The 23249-nt window shown below is 39.8% G+C and overlaps 1 protein-coding gene across 11 annotated transcripts in view; it reads left to right on the forward strand.

Moving 5' to 3' along the window:
* Positions 1–23249, forward strand: part of ANK3 (ankyrin 3) — a 562075-nt gene that overhangs the window by 421516 nt on the left and 117310 nt on the right. The window contains exon 1 of one of the 11 annotated variants that reach the window (XM_082407433.1): positions 2425–4529. The exons of 9 other annotated variants lie outside the window; for them this stretch is intronic. In XM_082407433.1, coding sequence (XP_082263559.1) covers positions 4494–4529 — 36 coding nt within the window. In that variant the 5' untranslated portion in view covers positions 2425–4493. Of the gene's footprint in view, positions 1–2424; positions 4530–6168; positions 6920–23249 lie in introns of those variants that run through there. One more of the 11 variants, XM_082407424.1, reaches the window with a different exon arrangement.

A 23249-nucleotide genomic window follows, 5' to 3' on the forward strand; every position in this document is an offset into this window, starting at 1 on the left:
TGTGGGCCCTCAGGTCATAGTTCAGAGACCCCCCTGACCTAGATACTAGCGACATCTCCGGACAAACCGACCTCCCCAATGAAAAAGCCGGGATGTGGGAGGCCCATGTCTAGTGTGGGCAGGATGGGGGAGCGGCAGCCCTCCAGGCATTTGCCTGCTGGGTCTTGAAAGGATTGGTGAAGCGGTGGGATTTCAGGAACGATTTCTGCTCTTCCCCTTCTTTGGAATGGTTTCTGACCTTGGGGATTATCCCCGAAATCCACTGGCTCTGGGGATGCTACCGACCTCTCCCCAGTTCTGCTCTGCCGCCTCTCACCTTCCTGACATGTCCGTTGGGAACACACAGAGGAGCCCCCGATCGGGGGCTCGGTGACATGAAGACCCAGATAGCTCAGAGCACCCACAGGCTGCAAGCAGGGCCGGAGAAGTGAGTGGAGGGTCACACACGGCATGAGCAGCTGGAAGGGAGGTGCGGCCTGCAGCATCCCCGCCCCCAGCCCTCCGCCGGCCCCGCCCCCACCCTCTGCAGAGAAAACGTCCCCGGCCAGTCCCAGCTGGGTGACTCACGATTCCGAGTGGCTTGACGTGAGTGGACCCTGGATCCTTGGTTCCTAGAGGGGAGCCTGGATCGATGTAAAAGGCCGTAACTTCTAAGATGCTCTGTACTTTACAGATCCACGTAGAAAAGTATCACCAGACTTTGCTTTAAGCCAGGGGCTCTTCCTTACACAGCCTGATGCAAGTATCTGCCCCTTCGTCTGAGCCTCCAAATGATGAATACCTGATGGATGCGGGTAACATCATTTCTCATGAGCAGTATCGGTGCCCCTTAAAAAATCACAAGTTGAATCCCATTTTGTACATTAAATCACTCGGTAAAAACCCTACGTCTTGGTGCTTGTGGAAGGAATCCATCATGAGTTCTAGGCACAGCAATAGCATCGATTCACAGTGTACCCTCATGGAACCCCTCGGCCTTCCATTTCTTTCTCTTTCAAATGATGCGTTTTGAGTAAATGAACTCCAAGGTTGTGTGATTAACTCTACTCTTTATCTTTTGTGAGAAAAATATTTTTAACGATTGGGTTTCCTTGAGGTAGTACGCAGTTGATTTCAGAAAACGATAGGATATGTGACCATCATATCTCATTATGGAGCATTTAGTTTTTTCCGTAGACCCACCAGCCTCCCAGTTCAGGCTCCACCAGCGTCCCACGTCAGCCCATGCTCACTGTTCGGGGAAGTTACCTTCTGTCTTTGCTTCTCCTTTTGCAGCTACGGTACCTGTGAGATGATCAATGATCGCAGGGGAAACAAAATGTCCTGGCCAGGGGGTGGGTTGAAAGAGACAATTATGGGAATTATTACTCTTCTTATTTAGTGTAATTATAGAGTGTTTTTCTCTGAAGAACTCCACGGAAAGGTTGAATCGGTTGGGATTATTTATCCCCAGGGATGAGAAGACTGGAGGGGTGGGGGTGGGGGTAACTCAGTAGCAGTTTTGAGTATTTGGAAGATCATAACCAACTGTTCTGTCTTCTCACTGAAGACAGGAGATGAAGAAATGGGCAGAAGGGATCTCACTCAATTAGATGTGAGGAAGAATGCCTTGCCGGTGAGCGTGATTATCCCCCAAAGTGAGTTCCTTAGGGGAGGTCTGGGTAGATAGGAGTTTTGTTGCCCATCTGGAGCCGGAAGTCTTGCTCTCTGATTTCCGTTGTGAACGTGAGGGTTGGCCTATAGGCTCCCAGGGGCAGATCCCCAGACCTGCACTCGCAGGCCCCCAGCATTCTGATAAACCAGGCGTATTAACACAGACATCAAGGGTGTGTTAACGCAGACATCAAGGGTGGCTTCGAAGAGGAGAGAAACACAACCAATGTCATTTGGAAGGAAGCCTGCAGCTCCAGAGGAAAGAGCAGGGCTTGGGGATGCAGCCTAGAGTCTGATAGAAGAATAGTTTGTCCTCCGTCGGGCAACACCCGGCCTGGGGAGGTTGAGGGACCTTTCCCCTTCCCGGCCCTGTCTCCCGCCCACCTCGGGTCTACAGCAGGAGGATCCGACCCGCAGTGTTCCAGGGCTGACTCTGGCTCTGCTTGCCTGTGTGTCAGTCCAGAGAGAGGCACAGAGCAAGTGAGGGTTTTCCTGGTTTTCTCTGCCGAAGCGGCGTTTCTAGCACGCATCAGGTGCTCGCCTCCCATGGGGTGGCTGGACAAGGGATTGGATGTGGGAAGGGGGGGACGACAGAGGTGGGTAGTCGGCAGGCCCCCCCGGGCATTTCGCAGCAGTGCCTGACCCCTGACCCTCCCAAGCGGGTCATGCCCTTCTTGGGGGCCCTGAGCCCTTCTGGGATGACACACTCCCTTGGGAATCGCTAGCGCTGTGGCCAGAAGCACAGGCTTTAGAACAGAGGCCCACCTCGAAAGGCCTCTGGGCAGCCGGACCCCTAAAGTCGAGGAGTGAAGCAGACCGTGGTCAGACCGTAGGGAGTCCGGAGGGCAGAGGCGGGAAGCCATCCCTCGACACGTAGAGACACGGCCCAACAGAAACGTGCGCCCAGACTTGCCAGATCCTTGCATTATTTATTTTTCTAAACAGGAACTCTAGATTTTGATAGGAAACATCTCAATTTTTAAGTGTTGACAACTGAAAATATTTTAAAAAACACACTGAGGGCCAAGAAAACATGCATTTGCTATTTGCTGCCAGTATGTGACCTTCCCTTTAGAATCCTATAGAATTAGATGCAAATCCTGGCTACTTGCTAGCTGGCGTCCTTGGCAAGTTCCTTAACCTCTCTGAACTCTAGTGTCTCGCTCACAATTGTAGAGAGAGAAAGAGTGCTCCGCAGTGTCGTGATCTGTAAGAAAGTAACATAGTGCCTTGCCTGCGGAGTCCTTAATTACTATTAAATGATAATGACAATGATGGCCATGATTATATTATTATTAGATTAAACCATATGAAATTGCTGGTATGTACATGGATGCGACCTACAAAACTGGCAATTTCATGTGGTTATTAATTTTATAGAGTATAATTCGATTCTACTCATAATTATATTGTCAAGATAAAAATCCTACCCTGTATACGTTATTATTATTTTATCATTATTATTAATATTAAGCTTACATACCCACTCCCTAAACACATACCAATGATCCCCCTTTTTTACTCTTTTTTTCCACAGTACCTATCCTGCTGCTTGAACTCAATAGCTTGTTTATTACGTTTATGACTTAAAGTCTGTCTGTCCCCACCCCTCCCCCCGCTGGTATATAAGCTTTATTAAGGCAGGGATTTTTTTTCTATTTTGCTCGTTGTCTTTCTCTGCCCACACCACCCCAGCACCTAGAGGAGTGTCTGACACGTAGTAAGCTCTCTATAAACCGGTAGGGAATGAATAGACTTACACCCTGGCCTTCGCAAACTTGAATTCAGTCCACCATGGAGGCTTTTTCCTTCAAGACTGACTGGTTTGAGGGACGCATTGATTAGAACGATTCTAAGTAACACATAAATGCATGTTCTTAGGATGATGGTTTTTTTAGGGCTTTGACTCTTGAGCTCAAGGGTAAGACTAGTAAAAAGTTGCCTAAGTATTATGTGCCCCAAATCTGAAAATTCATTTATTTAAAAAAAAAAAAAACAAAACCTAAATTGAAAAAAATTGACCAGAAGCATTCAATGAGTATTTTTTTCGTTTTCATTTTCTTTTTACTGGAGTATAGTTGATTTAAAATGTCATGTTAGTTTCAGGTGTACAGCAGTATTTTTTTTTTTTTTCTGATGATACACATGAGCTTTGTAGAGTGCTGTATTTTTAAAAAGATCATCGGTTGTATTTGCCCTTAGACAGAAGGAAATTAATTACATTTGGAAGATAACTCTCCTTGGCAGTACAGTATGCTTTCACTGTGTGTGTTTGTGTGTGTGTGTGTGTGTGTGTATACACTCATCCATATATTCAGTAGTGAAGCTAGTGCAGCAAAAGAAATGAAAAGTTTAAAAAGCCCAATAGTGCAGGACAGGCCTGAGTGAATCCCAGAGGAGGAGAAAATGGTGGTATTGTCTTTAGAAGGAATGTCAGAGCAGCCTGCCTACAGAGGAAAGTGCTGATAAGCAGAGTGACAAAAGCTGGTTTCATGAGTGAGTCCCAGCAGCCCGGGTACACTCCCAGCTGATGGCCCTGCTATTTTCGGTATCCCCATATCATGACTAAATACACGCAGCTTGCCTGGAAGCCACAGATATGGTAAGTCCGCGAGGAATGCTGGGAGGTACTAGATTGTTTGTAAGGACCAAGACATCGTCCATCCTCTCCTCCGCCCACCCTTCATCTCAATAGTTAAGAACATTCTGACCAGCTCCGACCTCCTTACTAGGAGGTAGGGGAAATCTTTACCTTTCCCAAGGCGGGTATTTTTAGACGCGATGCTCTGTCCAAAGTGTTAACTAATTGAGTTATCAGGTTTCATACTTGGCCACAGAGAATGGCAGTGGAAGAGGGAGAGAGCTTCCCAGAACAAGTAAGCATATACGGTTTCCGAATGAAATGCATTTTCTTTACAGAAGTGCCGTTTTGGCCTGAATGGTTGTGCCTTTTACAAAATGTTTGTTGGCAGATAGGAAGGAAGCCTGGCTCTCTGCACTAGGGATTGCCTGAGTTCCATGTGTGTGGGACAATGGGCTGTCCTTTCTTTCTGTTTTGCTGGGATCTGGATTCTAGGTATGTTTTGCCTCTGATATAATTTGGAGTGTGCTCAGCTCAGGTCCGTCTTAAGAGGATGCTTGTTGAAATGCAAAAAGCTGGTGGGCGATTCGGGGTGCAGGAAGGGCCTAGTGGACCCAAGAATGTAAGAAGGTTTAAATTGTCAGACTTTTCTCAAGAGAAATCTGAGAGCTTTGAAACTCAGCCCTTTCTGGTGTATTAATTACAAGGAGAAGGATGGTCTTTTACAGTTAGGGGAGAAACATTATGGAGTTAAAAATCTGTTTTTGAAACTCATGTGAATAGTAGATGGAGGATGTCATTTGGAGGTTGGAAATGTAATTTTATTGTTTTTTAATAGAATTGCACATAGGTATAAATAAGTCATCTCGTTTAATTTTAAAGAGTTAGCATAGTAAGTCGTTTCCCTTTACAGGATACTATATGGGAAAAGGGGGTTAATATTTGGTTTATGTTTATAAAGTTTTGATGTACTTGATTCTGAGGGATTCATAAAATTCTTTTTAGATTATGGAAGAGTTCAGGATTTCATGTGATCTCTTGTTTCTACCTGTGTCTTTTCAGTTAGTGCCAGTTTAACCATGAGAATACACATGTACTATGAATAGAAGGGAGAAGTATTTGCTATTAATAAAATATATTAAATCCTGAGCATAAGATGAGCATTTTGTATAAAATACTCATAATGACTAGAAGAAGAAATCATGAAAATGAGGACATTGGTGCTAGATCCAACCTCAGGTAGACAGACATGCTAATGGTTTTGAGAAAAGAACTGTCATTTCTTAGTGCTACAAAAAGCAATTCAGAGAAGTCTCTCACAACTTGGAACGTTATTTTAAATGGATTCAGTTTGAATCTTGGTATTCCTAAAGGTAGATTAATCTTTTAGCAGAGTATTCTTTTATGATCTTTATGGAATGTTGCTGTATTCCAGAGTAGATGTTTATGAGATTTTAATTTGAGTGAGACTTTGCAAACATTCTGTGTGCCTCAGAGAATGGCCTTTCTAGATTAAACACTGAGATTCAGAATAAAGATATAAATGTTGTTCATGCATTCCTGGCATCAATTGTAATTTACTAGTAATATAAGCATATTGGCAGGTGAGTCCTAAAAATCCTGTTATATCACTCTAAAAATAATCAACTCATCATACATTAACGCATATATGTGGAATCTAGAAAAATGGTACAGATGAACCTATTTGCAGGGCAGGAAGAGAGACACAGACATAGAGAATGGATGGGTGGACACAGAGGAGCAAGGGGAGGGTGGGATGAATTGGGAGATTAGGATTGACGTATATACACTACCATGTGTAAAATAGATAGCTAGTGGGAACCTGCTGTATAGCAAAGGAGGCTCAGCTCAGTGCTTTGTGATGACCTAGATGGGTGGGATGGGCGAGGGGGAGTGAGGTCCAAGAGGGAGGGGTATATATGTATACATACAGGTGATTCACTTCGTTTGACAGCAGAAACTAACACAACACTGTAAAGCAATTATACTCCAATAAAAAAATTTAAAAAAATAATCAACTCACCCGTCAAAAATTATGAGCTATATTGAAGGTTGAATTTTTGATAAGCATTCTGTTCCATTAGTTGTGAAACTGAAAACTTTACATATAATCGTAATGACATTTGCTGATTACCTAGTGAGCCTTGGCTTTGAGGAATACTAATTGCGAGGAAGTTTTGAGCCAATTGCAAATATAACACATCTTAAAGCATGTACCTGAAAAACTTTGGCCTTTTGTGAATTAATTAATAAGTTAATTTAAAAAACAAAGATCTGAGATCTGAAAGGAAAAAATGAATAAAAGCAGACCATCTTTTTTTCTGCCTCATATCAGAATATATCAACTGAATGGTGAAAGCATTTGATCTCAGCCCATATGTGCAGCATTTTCTGTTTCGGTGGGCATGCTGGTGAAAACAACGTGTAATAAAATGACAGGCTGAATTTGAAATGATCCTGCCCTAAGCAGTGACTCTGGAAGGGTACTGACCTGATAGAGATCACACAGAAGTCCCGTCACAACAGAGTAGCATGTACTCTTGCTGGCCTGGGCTTAGTTGGACAGTGAACGAGAATGATTCATCTCCTGGTTTCATCTCTGACTTGAAGACTGAACAGTTCATCTGCATGAGCTGAACTATGGATCAAATCCTTGCAAAAAGGGTATAGTAGATAATTACATTTTTCCCAAATGATCATTAACACCTCTTGCTCCTTCTGTTTGGCTTGTCGTTTCTGTAGTACTGTTTAGAGATTTTCTACAAGATTGCTCAGTCGTGTTTTGGGAGAAACTTCCAGTGATTTTACAGCTTCTTATTGTGAAACATTTGCAGCACAAAACTTTTAAAAATGTAGATATATGTGTACATTTGCCAATTTTAGAAATTCTCATGGGTTGCTAATAATCAGGCCTTTATGGAAGAACTAATTTTGCCATAAATGATTGATGAAAAATTAACTCTTAAACTTGAACTCTTAAATAATGCTCATGCCAAAAAAAAATCTAGATTCTAATACTGAGCAAAGCTCAAGTTTAATACAATTTTATTGTACATTTTAGAGGCAGTTAATGATAAGATCTTTCAATTGCTGTGAATTATTTCTAAATCCTATAAAGGTACTTTATAGAAATTCTTGGTATTATTTTATTTTCTATCTTCCAACTTGGATGTGTTCTATTTCGTATATCTGGTTTTCAATAATCCATTAATAAATACATATTTATCTATTAGGAGAATCCCTAACTTTATTGTTGATGATTTTCACTTTAGGAATTTGGGGGCAAGTAGGAAAATGTATATAATCAAACTCAAAAAAGGAATCACAAAACCTATCTTTTTACTGCTGAGACTATACAGTTTCTTATATCAAAATGAAAACTTTTAGTTATGTAGTAAGTATGATATTTACTTACCAACTAAATTTGTTTCTTCTGTGTGATGATACAGAGATACTACTTCTCAGTTATAAATTTGGGCAATAACCAAGTTTAAGCAATATTTATTAAACAAAAGAATTTAAAATCTAACTGTCATGTCTTTTTAAACAGTCGTTCTCTTTATAATGTTAAGGCCTTTTTAGTCACAAAGCAAAATACATTTGCCAACTTTTTTATCCTAATGCAAATATTTATTTGTTATATTTTCTTTTTATTATGGTCCCCAGAATATATTGCAAAAGCTAGTAATAAAAATTAAACTACACCATCTAATTAGACTGTTGATAAATATATTATTCGATTATATAACAAATTTCAGAATATATCAGGGACACATCTACAATTACTAAGTAATCATTTTTAAGTATAAAAATCTATAAAGAATTTAACTTTTTTATTTTAGCAGCCCCTTTTTACTCTTCTATGAAATGAAGGTATAGATGTATGTAGATGTTCAAGATAGACACTTATTTCCAGAGAATAATACTGGGAAATTAATGCCATTTTTCTTTGGCCAAGTGGCAAGTGAGTGATGTGACCATTTAAAAAGTAGGAAAAATCAATAATGTTAAATCCTGCTTTGTAAAATCTGGGCATGCTTCAGTTTTCTTTAGTCTTGAATTCTTGATTATATTATGTTCTAACTCAGCATCATCCTGATATATTATTGATTTGCAAGGTTCTGTAATTCAATGATTATTCTGTCGTATTTTGAAAGCACTAAGATAGAAAAGATAAATTATACTTTAAATAACACTGTAACTTTTTTTTTTAAACACTGTAACTCTTAAAACAGACTGTCTTACTCATCTTTTGATCCCCAGAGTTCGGTACATATTAAACGCTCAATAAATAACTTGTTAGAATTTTGTAAACAATTCTTCATCTCTGAAGAGTGTAGCTTCTCATCAAAAGAATATTGAATTAAATTGAAAGTAAACTTGGGATTCATTACATAGCTGAAAAGGAGCCAAAAAATTTTTTCATAAATTAGATTTAAAATAATGTTTGGCCTTCTAGCCACCATTTAGTCTTATAATAAGGGCAATTTTCTTAGATATTTCAATATTTTAAACAGAAAAGTGTACTAGTTAACTTTCCATCTTAGTGACCAAAATGAGACTGTTTTTTCCAGTCCAGAAGTTTCCCAGAATACAGGATTGGTATCTAGAGCTGCAGTTACACGAGGACAAAGTTTCTATAAAGAATTTTCACACTGTCGTTCTGATATGGTGGCACCACTTGCAATAGGATGTGTTGTTTCTCACGTGTTGATTCCAAGAACATTAAGTTGACATTCTGAGGACCGTATTATCCACTGAGAAAGTGTAGTAGCATCAAAGTATTTGGAGTGTGTGGACAGTGGCCCCTTGGAAAGATCCTGTCTAGGAAGAGGGGTGAAGTAAGGTAGCCGAAAGGCAATAAGTAGGCAGCGATTAGAGTGATCCTGGTCTGTACTTTGTGAAAATAGCAGCACTGCATTTATTTAGGCTTTGCCTGCCTGCTCATTCATGGCTCTTGCCTATATCATCCTGTTAGGAGGTGGTAGTCCTTGGTAACATGAAGTAAGTCTTTGACAACTTAGCCGTAGACCAGCCATTCTCAAAGTGTGGTCCCGGAACCCCTGGGTGTCCCTGCACCCTTCCAGAAGAGCACCTATGAGGTCCCTCCTTTTCTAACTACATTACCTCTTTGAGGCCAGATTTCCTTTGCATACTTTAACCAAAACAACACATGGCCAAAGATTGAATGCTGAAGTAGATATAAGAATCTGTCTTCTATTGTCAGAGATTAAAGAGATTTGCAAAACTGCAAAACACTACCAGTCTTCTCACCTTTTGGTTTGTTTTGGAAAGTCTAGGTACTTTTCATGAGGTATATATTTTATGTTACCAGGTAAGAAATGTGTCCTTTTAAAATAAAATTAGTAAACATTTGTTTCTCAGTTTTATCTTCTAATATGGTCAGTAGTATAAGTTATAACCCTATTAGTCAAAAGCTCTTTGACTCAGTAATATTTAAGATATTAAATATTATTAATATCTTGATATTAATTATTAATATTATTGAGGGATTCTCAATAATATTTAAGAGTGGAAAGGGACCCAGAGACAAACAAGTTTGAGAAGCACTATGTAGGCAGAAGGCACTGTGGACGTTCTCTGGCCTCGTTTGTATGCTTAGCTTAGTTGCTGAAGCATTGATCAAATCAGGTCAATTTATGAGTTTAGGTCCTTTGTAACCAGTTATGTTCACTTGGCTCTCATGGTCATAGCCATGGCCAAGCAAGCTAAAAACTTAACTTTAAAAAAATTTTTAAATGATAATTGTGGATGACATTAATTGAGGGCCATCTGTGTGCCAGGCTATTTCTAACTGCTTTGCCTATATTATCTCCCTTAATCTTATCGACAGCCCTACAAGTTAAATTTTATCGCTATTTTCATTTTATAGATGAGGAAACTGAGCTACAGTGTGTTTAAGTATCTCATCCAGTGTCACACAGTTTGTAAATTGTAGAGCCAGATTCAGAACTGAGGCATTTTGGCTCCAGAGTCTGAATTCAGAAATCATCAAAATATATTGAATTGCTGATAGGAAGGGATGAATTAGGTTAGATCTCACTCCAAACACTTAAAAAACATGTATGACATGCTATCCCTGACTTAGTACCTTTATCTTCTACATGAAGGGCAGCTTCTTAAACATGAGCCATCCTTCCCAGGATCCATGTAGTATGTCTTAGCTGTTAGATTATAATATAACTGGACATTTCAAAGTCTCCTACCATGTTGTAACTACTTATGACTATACATTCCATTGGGTACTTAACTTTGGAATAAAGTCTATTCTTACATGTTTCACTTTATATAGTAAAAAAAAAAACCAAAACCCTTTTTTGTCTTTACCATGTGTTTTCATTGTACTTTTAAAAAGATTTTTGGGACATCGGGGCACCACTTGCTTTCTCTCTCTCTTCCCTTTTATTGCATTCAGTGTAAAGATGTTACGTCTTTTAATTACAAATCTTGTCCTGGAAAAATGTAAATGTCACTTGAAGAATATTTAAGAATCCCAAATCTATCTATCTAGCCAGCTAGCTAGCTTTGACTTCACTAGTAACTTAACCTTATTTTTAAATTTTATTCATTCATATAAGAACTTAGTTAGCTGTATCCTCACCAAGAGCTCCTAAGACCCTTTTGTTGATCATAGACTCAAGTAGAAATGAAAAGTTAAAATGGAAAAGGGCAATAGCATTTCAGTATATTGGTTTTAAAAAGAATCAGTATAAAATATCCTCCCTGCAAGGATCCTGAAAAAAGGCAGATAGTTTCATATACCAGCCAGGTTCCAGCTGCACCAGCTGGCACGCAACATTTTAGGATGCTAAATTCAAGAACCCTTCCTCTCACTAGCTAACGCCTCCTCTCCCTCTGGTATTGTGGGCCTCATCCTTCAATTCCTCTGGGCTTTCAACCCCAGGCCTCTAATTATCTGACCAGGAAGCAAAGTCCAGCATATTGTGATTTCCTGGCTGATCCCCTCCATATAAAGTACATTTATGCACTGGAAGAAAATAGTTATGTTTGCAACATTGTCTATCCACACTAAAAACCAAGCTATTTATTTCCTGATCTCAAAAAACCAAAAAAACAAAAAACTGTTGGGAAAATGTTCATCTCCTCGGTAAATACTTTCTCTTTTCTCCTGATACCTAGACCAATATTAGCTTATCACTGTTTTCGGTTGCTATATTTAAAATGTGAATAGTTCCCTGGATTAAATATTTTAGGACTTGTGCCAATACCTCCTACATAATAAGGATCCTTAGGTATGAAGCCCTGACGTCCTCGTTCTGATTCATAACATACCAAATAAATGGAAAAATCCCAAACATTTGATGTATTTTATATAATCCACCACGTGTGATGCCAGAAGTAACTGCTCTGTGTTTCCTAAATGGTAAGCAGTGATATCTTAGTGTTACAAGGTGCGTTGCTAAGGGACTCTGCAATTTGTCGTCATCGTTGTTTAGCCAAGGTGTGCAACAACCTGGTATTTGCTTTGTAAATAAAGGTGCCCACAGACTCGCAGATTTTAACTGCATAATACTATACCACTGGGTCATAGAGCAGCTTCATCTGACGTCTAAAGAGACAAAGTAGTCTGTTGTTTTTAGCCCTCTTTGTCTGTGAGGCGTGGGGTCACCCTGGTGAGATGCATTGTTGTAACGGATAGCATCCTCAGGATGGCTGTGTAGGGGGAGTTGCAGTGTGGATGGGAGGTTGGGGATGGAGAGGATGGACCAGGTGACCTTGGAAATCCCATTCATCTTAGGAGTCTGGCAGGAAAATCTTCAGCCAAGTCTTTTTCCCTAGTTCAAACCATAACATTGTGCACAAACTCATTCTTGCTCTTGAACCATGAGGTAGTGGGGAGAACATTAAATCCAGAAATCTTAAATTCTATTTTCAGCAATCTTCTAACTAATTAAGCAAATCGTGCCTGCTTTTGCTTCAGTTTCCTCTTTATACAGTAGAGATGATATGGTGACCTCTACCTAACGCACAAAAACAACATGTGTGCAAAAAATAACAACAACAACAGAAATGTACCTTTTTTGTTGTTACGGTTAATACAAAGCAAAGCTGTTTCTTAAGACTAAGATTTAATCATCCATATATTAAATCTTTGCTTACTAGTGTACTAGTTCAGGGCTATGTGTCCTGAGATTTAGTAAATATTGTTGAGGTCAGTCAAGGGCACGTACATAAATGACACTCGTGGTGTAACACAATTGTAAACGAAGGCACAGTGAGGTACATGTCAACTGATCTTTCCCGGGGTGGCGCAGCCTTCTTGTGTAAGACGGCCACTTCCCAAAGTGAACAATGAAATACAGATTATGCATCAAGTATTTTATAGGCAGCCTCACTCATGGGAGAGCAAAAACGAATTTCTTAAAAGACAAGTTCATATGGGAAATAACTGAGACAGATGAACTAGATCAAGCATAGCAAGAAAGGAGGAAGGGATGACTGATAATAAGAAATTTTAAGACCCCGAGTGGCTCTGTACTTTTTGTTCAGCACTCACTTTCTGCCTAACAGATGGAAAAAGGCATTTGCTCATACGTTTTAGAGAGCCTGACATCTACAAAATGGACACGTTACAAGCCAACAGGAACAGCTAACTATTTTATGCAATCTTCCATTGCATTCTTGTTTTAAGTCAGTGGGGAAAATAATTCCCTGAAATAAGATGATTAAAATTTCCAAAAGGACTAAATCTTCCTCATAGTAATGTTCCATCTTTGTGAATGAATATAGAAAAAAAAGAAAATTCTCCAGGGCTGTTCTATATTCTGAATTGCTGACCACTGAGAGAGCTGTGGATAGACTTGTTTTTTTCCAAACAATGTGTTACCGTTTCTCTAGTGCTTCTTTGTCCCAAGGAATAACCGGAAACATGTCTAAACATAGCAGAGATATCAAACAAGCCTGGTAATGCATATACCTGCAAAACAGACTTTGCAGACATTATTTCTCCATCTGTGGCTATTTCCCAGGCTTACTTATTTATTTGGATCTTTATTGTTTCAGAATAACCAAAGATTAAATATTTTACGAATCTTAAGGTAACATATCCCTGTGGTATACGTTCACTCTGAGGTGAGTCAAGACTGATTCACCCTGTCCTAAAATGTCCTTGAGTGGAATGAAGAGTTCATTTGGTTTGCATTTAAAACTTCAGAAATATTTTGGATAAACAGCTACACCTTGTTCCACAACTTGTGTGAAGTATTCTGGCTACAATAGAACTTTCATTAACACTTTGCCATTTTTGTTCACTGGGGAAATAAACCATTTATTTACCATGAGCTGTAAGAGTACTTTCACATCATTTAGTATCAGGGAGCTTTTAGGGGAAGTGGGGACTCACCTGTCATTTAGTCAAATCATTCTACTCCATCAATTTCCTGACATTATTTATGGTTTCTACCTAACACATAATAGTGTTAGGACATAGTCTGTGTCTACAGCACACTAGGAGAACTTGCAGCTTTTACTGTGTGAGGAAATTTATTTAAATGAAAGTTTTAAGTCCAAATGATTTGAAATTCTGCTCCAAGCTAGTACAAATCCGGACAAAAGATTACTGTATTGCCCTCACGTTATTAAGACATAGAAAACTCTCCTCCCCTGGCAAATATGGTTTTAGATCCCTTGGGAGGCAGGTGAAACTGGCTCTTTAAATCCTACTTTGTATTCTCAGAAAGTTTCAGACAAACTCCAATAAATCCTGTTCTGCAGCTGAATAGAATCAACCTTACGTTGAGAACTATTGGAAATACCCACTCGCCCACCACCGATAACTGACGTGCCTTTTTTTTTTTTCTATGAGAAACATCTTTCCTCTCTGTATTTATTTTTATTTCTAATCAGTCTCCAGGAGAATTTTTAGGGCTCTGAATTCTGGGTGAGAAAAGATATCATAAGGGGCCTGTATTCTGGGTCTTCTTCTTGATGTAAAGCAGATCGTAATAGACAGACTTGATGAGAGTGGGTTTATCGGCATGGCAAGGTAAATCTGTAAAAAAAAAAAAAAAAAAAGAAAACACTGCCTTTATAAAAACAAAAGCCTGCCAGCACCGTATTTATTTTTTTAAAGGATTCCCATTCCCCTCTACGTAAAGATAAAGGTAGGAATGCTGTTTTGCCTTTCAGTTTCAGAGGAGCTACTGTGTGCAGACGCCCTGGCAGGTTTGAAATGTACAACAGCAGGGGCTTCCCTGGCAGAGGTCCCAGTGAAAAGATGCTTACCATGCCTGACATGTGTTAGGGCACAGTGACCTCATTTTCAGGGATGAACTGACGCTACTTCCAAGCAAAACCCCTACAAACAAAGGCAGCCTTGTAGCGCTCGGAAGGAATCTGTGGAGGCAGCCCCTTGCACTTGGGGTGGTTTTGATAGTGGTGATTACAAATGTAGATGGCCTCTAGGAGCGTTTTCCTTACTGGGTAAGCCCCCAGCCCCTTGTATTCCTCCTCTTCCCGCTTTATGGATGGAAAATGCTGGTTTATTTCCAATAACTAGGTAGCAGTTAAATAACAAAGAAAGAAAACTTTTTTTTTTTTTTTGGCTGTGTGGCATGCAGGATCTTAGTTCCCTGACCAGGGATCGAACCCGTGCCCCCTGCAGTGGAAGCACAGAGCCCTAACCACTGGACCACCAGCAAATTCCCAAAAAAGAATGAAATCTTAATAACCACAGGTCTTCCCTAAATAAAAGGTTTCAAGTTTTTCCAAATACTTGCCATGCAAAAGACACACACATAATTTCCCTTTGTTTAATATCTCTATACCCCACCTCCAAACACACACCTAAAACGGATCTATTTGCTGACATAATACCCCTTTGGGGGGAAAAAAAGGAAAAACCAGTCTCCCCAAAGTCTGAGGTTTTTATTGACAGGAGGCAGACTGTTGCATGAAAGTCACAGTTGTTTGAAGTTGCGCAATTGGTCGCATTCTTTTGAAACTGGTCAGAAATTAGATCACTGTGTAAAATACCTATGAAATATCGGCACATAATATCATACTCTAAAGTCACTGGAAACTTTGAAGGGTACTATCTGAATGGTTGTCATCCAGGGTATAAGCAGTGATTCTGCTCTAATCTAGTGAGAAAAAATTCCATCCCTTGTCACTCTCTCCCCACCTCATGTGCTTGGGAGCACCATGGCCCCATATCTGATCTCAAAGCCTGAAACACAGAAGAATGTGACCCTCAAGTCACTTGATTTGTTTCCAGTGAACATGGTTTTATTCCAGGTAAACACACTGGGTTTGGATTTTGAGAAGTTCCACAAAGCAGCTCCACGTCTATTTCAAAACTGTAATTGACACTGAAATCACTAATTAAGGAGCAATGCCATAGAGGATTTGGGGTTCTTGATAAGCAGGCCCCGACACTGTGTAAGTCTCCTTCCTGATTGAGAGGAATTTGCAAATCTGTATTACTTTATCCATCAAAAATTACTGCTAATGCTGCCAAGAAAAGTTTCATAGCTTTCATTTCTGCCTGTAAAAGTTTGCTTTAAAAAGGGGGACCACAGAAGAGTAAGAAAAAGGGGACGAGAGGCAAATATGAAAGCCAAAATTTACAAATTCAGCGTTGAGAATTTAATCTTTTACATGAAATTAAAAGTTGGTCAGCAGACCTTCAAAAGGCCTCTCATAGCACTCCCTTCTTTTCCGTTCTATCTGCTGTCCCCTCCCCCAAATCTCCAAATCAGTAGAGCCATATTTTTACAACAACCTAATTCAGTGGTGCTTGCCTCCATTTGTGTATTAAAATCACTTGAGTTGTGTTTATCAAAATGTCCCATCTCAGACAGTTGAATCTCTGGATGGGACCTAAGTGGTTTGACTGTTTCTTTTTAATCTTCCCCTGGAGATCCTTGAAGCATGGTGGATTGACAACCATTGACCTACAGATCTTTTTGTCTTCATTTCCCCCACCACACTCTAATCTGCCACCTTGTTGGGCTAAAATATAGATTTAATGATTCCTTTTCACTCTCTAAAACCCTCATTCTCTCCTGGTATCTTTAGGGTGAAGTTAAATGAGATTTATCTGCCATTCCAAACCTTCTGTGAACCTTTCCTTGGCTATTCTCCCCAGGGGACTGTCCTTTTCAGCAGAGATTGTCTAGTCACCATTCTTTCAACCATTCCGTTTCTCAGTCTCTGGCCACTGCTCCCTCCTTCTTGTCTCCACTGACTAAGTCCCCTGTTGAAGTCCTGCCGCCTCCTCTTACCTCTTTTCCCACCTATATCCAGGATGCAGAAATGCTTTTCTCAGGGAGCTTCTACGGGCTTTATCATCTGCTGCAGTTTCTTCTATGAATTCTCATTCCACGTGCTGCCTCCAGATCATTGAAAGCCATCACTGCATCCTTAAGGTAGAGGCCGAGTAGACATGACTCCTTAACTGCTGGGTATTGAACCCTTTATTGCGTATGAACTCTTAATCCTGGTGATGGAATAAACGACGGAACATCCACTTTGAAGATGTGTTTTAATAGTAAAGATATTTATGACTTCAAGACCCAGACTGTGGATTTCACTTTCAGCACAACCTCCCAGTGAGGTAAACCATGTGGATTTAAGACAACAGTTTGATTGACTTTCTGGGTATGTCTGCATAAATACACTGGTACTGCCATTCACATTTATATTAGTACATCCAATATGAGAATTTTGGAAAATGGTGCTCTTCCTGGGCCATATTTTCTGATGTGTGACCAGAAACCAGGCAATGTGGTCTGTTGGATCTGGTCACCTAGATAAGCGATTATTACTCATGGAGATTTTTATTGGAAGAAGCTTTTTTAGAGGTGCCTTAGAATCTTCTTGAGAAGTAGAAAGCATGGTCAAATAGAAGGCCTTTTATTTTTTAAGATAAAAAAATCTTTGTATTTTGGGGAAGCAGATGTCATTTTTAAATTTTTTTATCGCAGTGTAGTTGATTTACAACGTTCTGTTAGCTTCTGCTGTACAGCAAAGTGAATCAGCTACACGTATACATATATCCATTCTATTTTAGATTCTTTTCCCATATAGGCCATTACAGAGTATCGAGTAGAGTTCCCTGTGCTATACAGCAGGTCCTTATTAGTATCTAATTTATATATAGTAGTGTGTATATGTCAATCCCAATCTCCCAATTTATCCCGCCCCCAACCCTTTCACCTTTGGTAGCCGTAAGTTTGTTTAGAAGGCCTTTTTATATAGCAGTAGTTCTTGGGTTAATTTTTTTAAATGGTTAGCAGCCAGGAATCACTAAGTTATTCATATTTGTTAAACATTTGATTTTTACCCTAAGCCCCGTAAATGTATCAATACATCCATTTGCCAAGTGTGGGAGGTGAAGATGAGGACTCTTGTCTGAGCGCAGAGCTGCTGACTGGAGTGCAAGCCGTCCTCCCAGGACTCCCCACACTTTTTCTGCGAGTTTCAGGTTCGCCGTCTTTAAAGGAAAGCTAGAAACTAACGTAATCTGACTCTAGAGTTTTTCCGAATTTTTCTGATTTGTATTTTCATCCTTTCCAGTCATGTCATCTATATCTGACTCAGCAGCGACATTTTTAGGAACATCTTTCTAATGAGAGTCTTTCCAAAGCATTTAATTTCGTTTTCATAAAAATACTCTTTCTCTATATACTGTTTCACAGCTTAAATAATACCTAATTAAGTTGCATGATGATAACATCTAGAACAACTGACATAAACATGGTAGAGGGAAAAAAACACAATTGACTACTTCTAGGAGCAGGTGGGTGTGGGAAAGGTCTCCTGTGTTTGGGCATCGGTCCTGTTGGACAGAAGGAATGGCGAGCGAGGGAGAGTGGTTAAAAGAACAGTTCCCACGCTCTAGCTGTACTTCCATGAATGTGACATCACACAGACCTGAATTTGAATTCTCGTTCCAGTGCTATGTGGCTGTGGAAGATTATACAGCTTCTTGAGCTTCTATCTTCTCATTGAAAGCACAGAAATATCAAATGTTGAGGATCGTGAAATAAGTTCATCCATGAGCAGTGTCTAGCCGAGTGCCTGCCTGCCTCTCCTGTGACTCTAAATAAATGTTGCTCCCGTTTCTTTCCTTCTTTTCTTAGTGAATCTAAGTTCCTTTTTGCCCTTTGATATCAGTCTGGAACATTTAGCCAGGGAAGGCATTAGATACCAGGGGTTAATGCCAGAGCTCTAAAACCAGGTGGACATGAGTTCTAATCCTGGCTCTGCCAGTTTCTAGAAGAATGCCCTTTGGAAAAGTTGCCTAACCTCACTTTTCTAATCTGTAAAATGTGGGTGATAATGGCACAAACTTCATAGACCACTGAGAATAAATATGTGGCAATCAGTGAACATGCCTTGTGTGTTATAAGTGCCCAGTGATTGTTAGTTATGTTACCATATTATTAGATACAGGACACTTAAATGCCTTAAGTGTCCATTAGGCCAACAGAATGCAGACTTTACCTGTGTATTTTTTCTTTTTTTAAAAAAGTTCATTTTATTGAAGTATAGTTGATATACAATGTTGTGTTAGTTTCTGGTGTACAGCAAATCGATTCAGATCTCATATTCTTTTCCATTATGGTTTATCACAGGATACTGAATATAGTTCCCTGTGCTGTACAGTAGGACCTTGCTGTTTATCCATCCTATATATAATAGTTTGTGTCTGCTAAACTCCCACTCCTTCCCTCCCCTACCTCCCACCCCCTTGGCAACCACAAGTCTGATCTTTGTGTCTGTGAGTCTGTGTCTGTTTCATACATAGGTTCATTTGTGTCATAGTTTAGATTCCACATATAAGTGATATCATATGGTATTTGTCTTTCTCTTTCTGACTTTACCTGCAGATTCTCTCTGGCAGTTACGCCTAAAACAAAAACGTTGCTCCACTGGTGATCCCAGCAGGCATATTACAAATCAGGCCATGTGCCCAACGTGAATGAAGAAACCAGAATAAACTCAGACCCACTCCTTCATCTTCTCTTCAATTTTGGAGGAACTTCTAATTCTGTCACTAGACTCTTTCTTTGGTGAAATGAAGGGGGAGCAAGAGACTAGAGAGGATACGAAATAGACTTTTTTTGTTCCCAATTAAGTTAGTGTAGGTTTTTGTTTCTCAAGGAACAGTAAGAGCACTGGACTCTGCAGGAGATGAGCATGTCTTCATTTAGCGTTTCCTGAGCGTCTGTCACGCAGAACTCGGCTCTGAGCAGGACGTGGACTTAGCCTAAAAGAGAATAGAGTCCATCTTGCGGCGACAGCTGGCATCTAAGCCGAACCAAGTGCTTTAGGAGTCTGGAGAAAGAAGGGGCATGTCTGGTGTTTATCAGGGAGAATAGCAAAGATGCAGTGACATTGGAGCTGGATCTAGGGTAGAGTGGATGAATCTCTTGGTGGGGGAGGGGAGCGGGGGGTGGCGGTGAGCATGACCGCTGAAGGGATGTCGTGGGTGATGTCACAGTGCCGGGGAATTATGGGGCCTGTTGAGAAATCATAAGCCTTTGTGGGATGGTCAGCTGTCTAGATTGCCTTCAAGATCAGTATTTGTGTTTTAATTCAGGCTGGAAGTGTTGGGGGCAGGTTTTTTTGTTTTTTATTTTTATAGAATGAGCTCGTGGATTATTACATAGGCATATGGGAGTCCACGGGGTTTTTTTTGTTGTTTTTTTTTTAATTTATGGCTGTGTTGGGTCTTCGTTTCTGTGCGAGGGCTTTCTCTAGTTGTGGCAAGCGGGGGCCACTCTTCATCGCGGTGCGCGGGCCTCTCACTGTCGCGGCCTCTCTTGTTGCGGAGCACAGGCTCCAGATGCGCAGGCTCAGTAATTGTGGCTCACGGGCCCAGCTGCTCCGCGGCATGTGGGATCTTCCCAGACCAGGACTCGAACCCGTGTGTGTCCCCTGCACTGGCAGGCAGATTCTCAACCACTGCGCCACCAGAGAAGCCCCCTGGGGGCAGGTTTTCAAGGGCCTTAGAGACTATGCCATAGGAATTGATTCCATGTTATGGTTTAAAAGCAGAAACATTTTTACAAATGAAGCATGTCATCAAACATTAATATGTAAACCAGATAAAAGTAGATGTACTTGGGCTGACACTGAAAATAGGCATATGGAACTCTGCTTACTTGGCCTTACTCTTTTTTTTTTCCTTTTTTTTTTTTTAAATTTTTTATATATACTTGATTTACAATGTTGTGTTAGTTTCAGGTGTACAGCAAAGTGATTCAGTTTTATATATACATATATTCATTCTTTTATATTTTATATTCATTCTTTTTCAGATTCTTTACCCATATAGGTTATTACAGAATATTGAGTAGAGTTCCCTGTGCAAAACAATAGGTCCTTGTTGATTATTTTATATATGGCAGTGTGTGTATGTTAATCCCAAGCTCCTAATTTATCCCTCCCACCCATGTTTCCCCTTTGGTAACCATAAATTTGCTTTTGAAATCTGTGAGTCTGTTTCTGTTTTGTAAATAAGTTCATTTGTATCATTTTTTTTTTAGTTAGATTCTACATATGGATGATATCATATGATATTTGTCTTTCTCTCTGACTTCACATAGTATGATAATCTCTAGGTCCATCCATGTTGCTGCAAATGGCATTATCTCATTCTTTTTTATGGCTGAGTAATATTCCATTGTACATATGTACCACAGTATTTGTGGATATTTTCTTTATCCATTCATCTATTGATGGACATTTAGGTTGCTTCCATGTCCTGCCTATTGTAAATAGTGCTGCAGTGAACAATGGGGTGCATGTATTTTTTCGAAGTATGGTTTTCTCCAGATATATGCTCAGGAGTGGGATTGCTGAATCATATGTTAGTGCTATACTCAGCTGTACTCTTGACCTCAGGATTCGTGAACCCTAGGGCTCCACAGAACCTCTGCTGTTGAGGAAAGAGCCTGGGCTTATTATCAAGCAGTTATGGGTTTCAGTTCTTGCTGCCTACTTATTAGCTGCATGACCTTGGGCAAGTCACTTACCTTTTAGGAAACTCAGTTTTTCACATTTGTAATGAAGATTCCTATCTTGATTGAATTGTTAAGAAATAAATAATAATAAAGCATGTATAATGATACAACATAATATATTTATAATGCTCAGTGAAGTCCCTGACCTGTAATAGACCCTTATTAATATGCAGCTATCATCCTTGTCATAATTTTCTCAGAGCTCTCAGTGGCTCCTCACACATTCTTGAATAGTGTTCAGTGCTTCTGGAATATTCAGCTAGAGACAGCGAGCTGACTACTACCTCCTGGAGGTTTTTAGACGGATCTGGGCGTCACATGGCTAGGGCCCAAACTGGGCAAGTAGCAGGGTGAATTAAAAAAAAAAAAAAAGATTAAGTGTATTTCCAGCTGTAAAAAAAGTGAAGATGTTAGGATAATGATAAAAATAAGTCTTTTGAAGTATACTGTGAACTGGCACAAAGGTAAGGGATCTTTAGAGGTGAAAAATGACATGAAATCAAGGACCAGTTTTTCTTGGCTGCATAGACACAGGACATGGGAGACCAAGGTGGACAGTCTAGTGAAAGCCTTCCGATAAGCTGGACCCCAAAGGGTGTAGCTCCCAATATAAAAGGTGGCCAGGAAATAAATCCACCACATAGAAGAATAGAGCAAAAACTTGCCTGTCTCAATTTGTTACCAGATAGAAAGACAAAAATCTCCCCTGAGAATTTGTAACCACAAGGAATCCCTCATATCCATACCAGTTTGAGATCTAAATTTATCTATTTTTGTTTTTGTCTTTAAAACAACAACAAAAAGCCCTCAAGGCAAGCATTTATTTCAGAAATAATCTTGGGTTGATAGTGCCTCTAGGCAACTGACAGACACAATCTAAAATTCCTCTTTGGCAGATGGCACTGTTAAACTTAAAGTATTCCCAAAGATTAATTTCTAAGGAGTATGAGCTCACAATCAATCATCACAAACTACAGAAAGTGTAAATTGCTACCATCACTTTGGAAGACAATTTGTCATTAACTAGTTAAGTTGAATGAGTACATACCCAATGACCCAGCATTTATGATCCTAGGGATATACCTTAGTGTCTTGCCCGTGTGTGCCAGGACTGGTGCCGTAATGTTCATGGCAGCACCGTTCATAGTAGACTGAAACCAGGAACGGCACAGTTAACAACTCCACAGTGGATAGATTCTGTTATAATCACATAATGAAATCTTCTTGCAGCAGCGGTGATAAATCTACTGCAGTTACACATGTCAACAAGGATGGGTCTAACACAGCATTAGACAAAAGGAACATGTCACAGGAAGATATATAATGTATGATTCTACTTCTGGAGCGTGCTAAGATAGCCAATTACATCATATTTGGCTTATCAAGGTTTATGTAGATGTTAAAACTATAAAGAAAGTCATGAGAATGATTAACTAGAACAGAGGATGCCTTTGGAGAGCCAGTCAAGGAAGGGCTCATGGGAGGTCTACAAAGCTGCTTGTAACTTTGATTCTTGAGCTGACCAGGTATGTGGGTATTGCTTTTACGATTTTTCTTTAAACTGTTCATATATGTTTTATGCAGTCTTTTGTATGTATGATACACATTCTGATAAGCACTTTTTAAAAGGAAGATGGAAACTGTAAAAGCCCCCAGTGACAGAATATTTGATAGGATTCATGTGTGTAACTTTCTGGGAGGGTTTGAGGGGAAGAATGAAGAAGAAATACGTAATTAAAGATTCACGCCTCTCAACACAAGAAAAAAAATTATAGCTATGTACAGTGATGGTTGTTAACTAAACTTATTATGGTGATCATTCTCAATATATACAAAGATCAAGTCATTGTACACCTGAAACTAATATAATGTTATATGTCAGTTATACCTCAATTAAAATAAAAAAGATTGACACCAAAGTTGCATGCCTGAGGGGTTAGGATAATCTTGGGACCCTTAAATCGAAATAAGGAGATCGA

The sequence above is a fragment of the Balaenoptera borealis genome, assembly GCF_965194805.1.
Source record: "Balaenoptera borealis genome assembly, chromosome: 10".
Taxonomy (NCBI): Eukaryota; Metazoa; Chordata; class Mammalia; order Artiodactyla; family Balaenopteridae; genus Balaenoptera; species Balaenoptera borealis.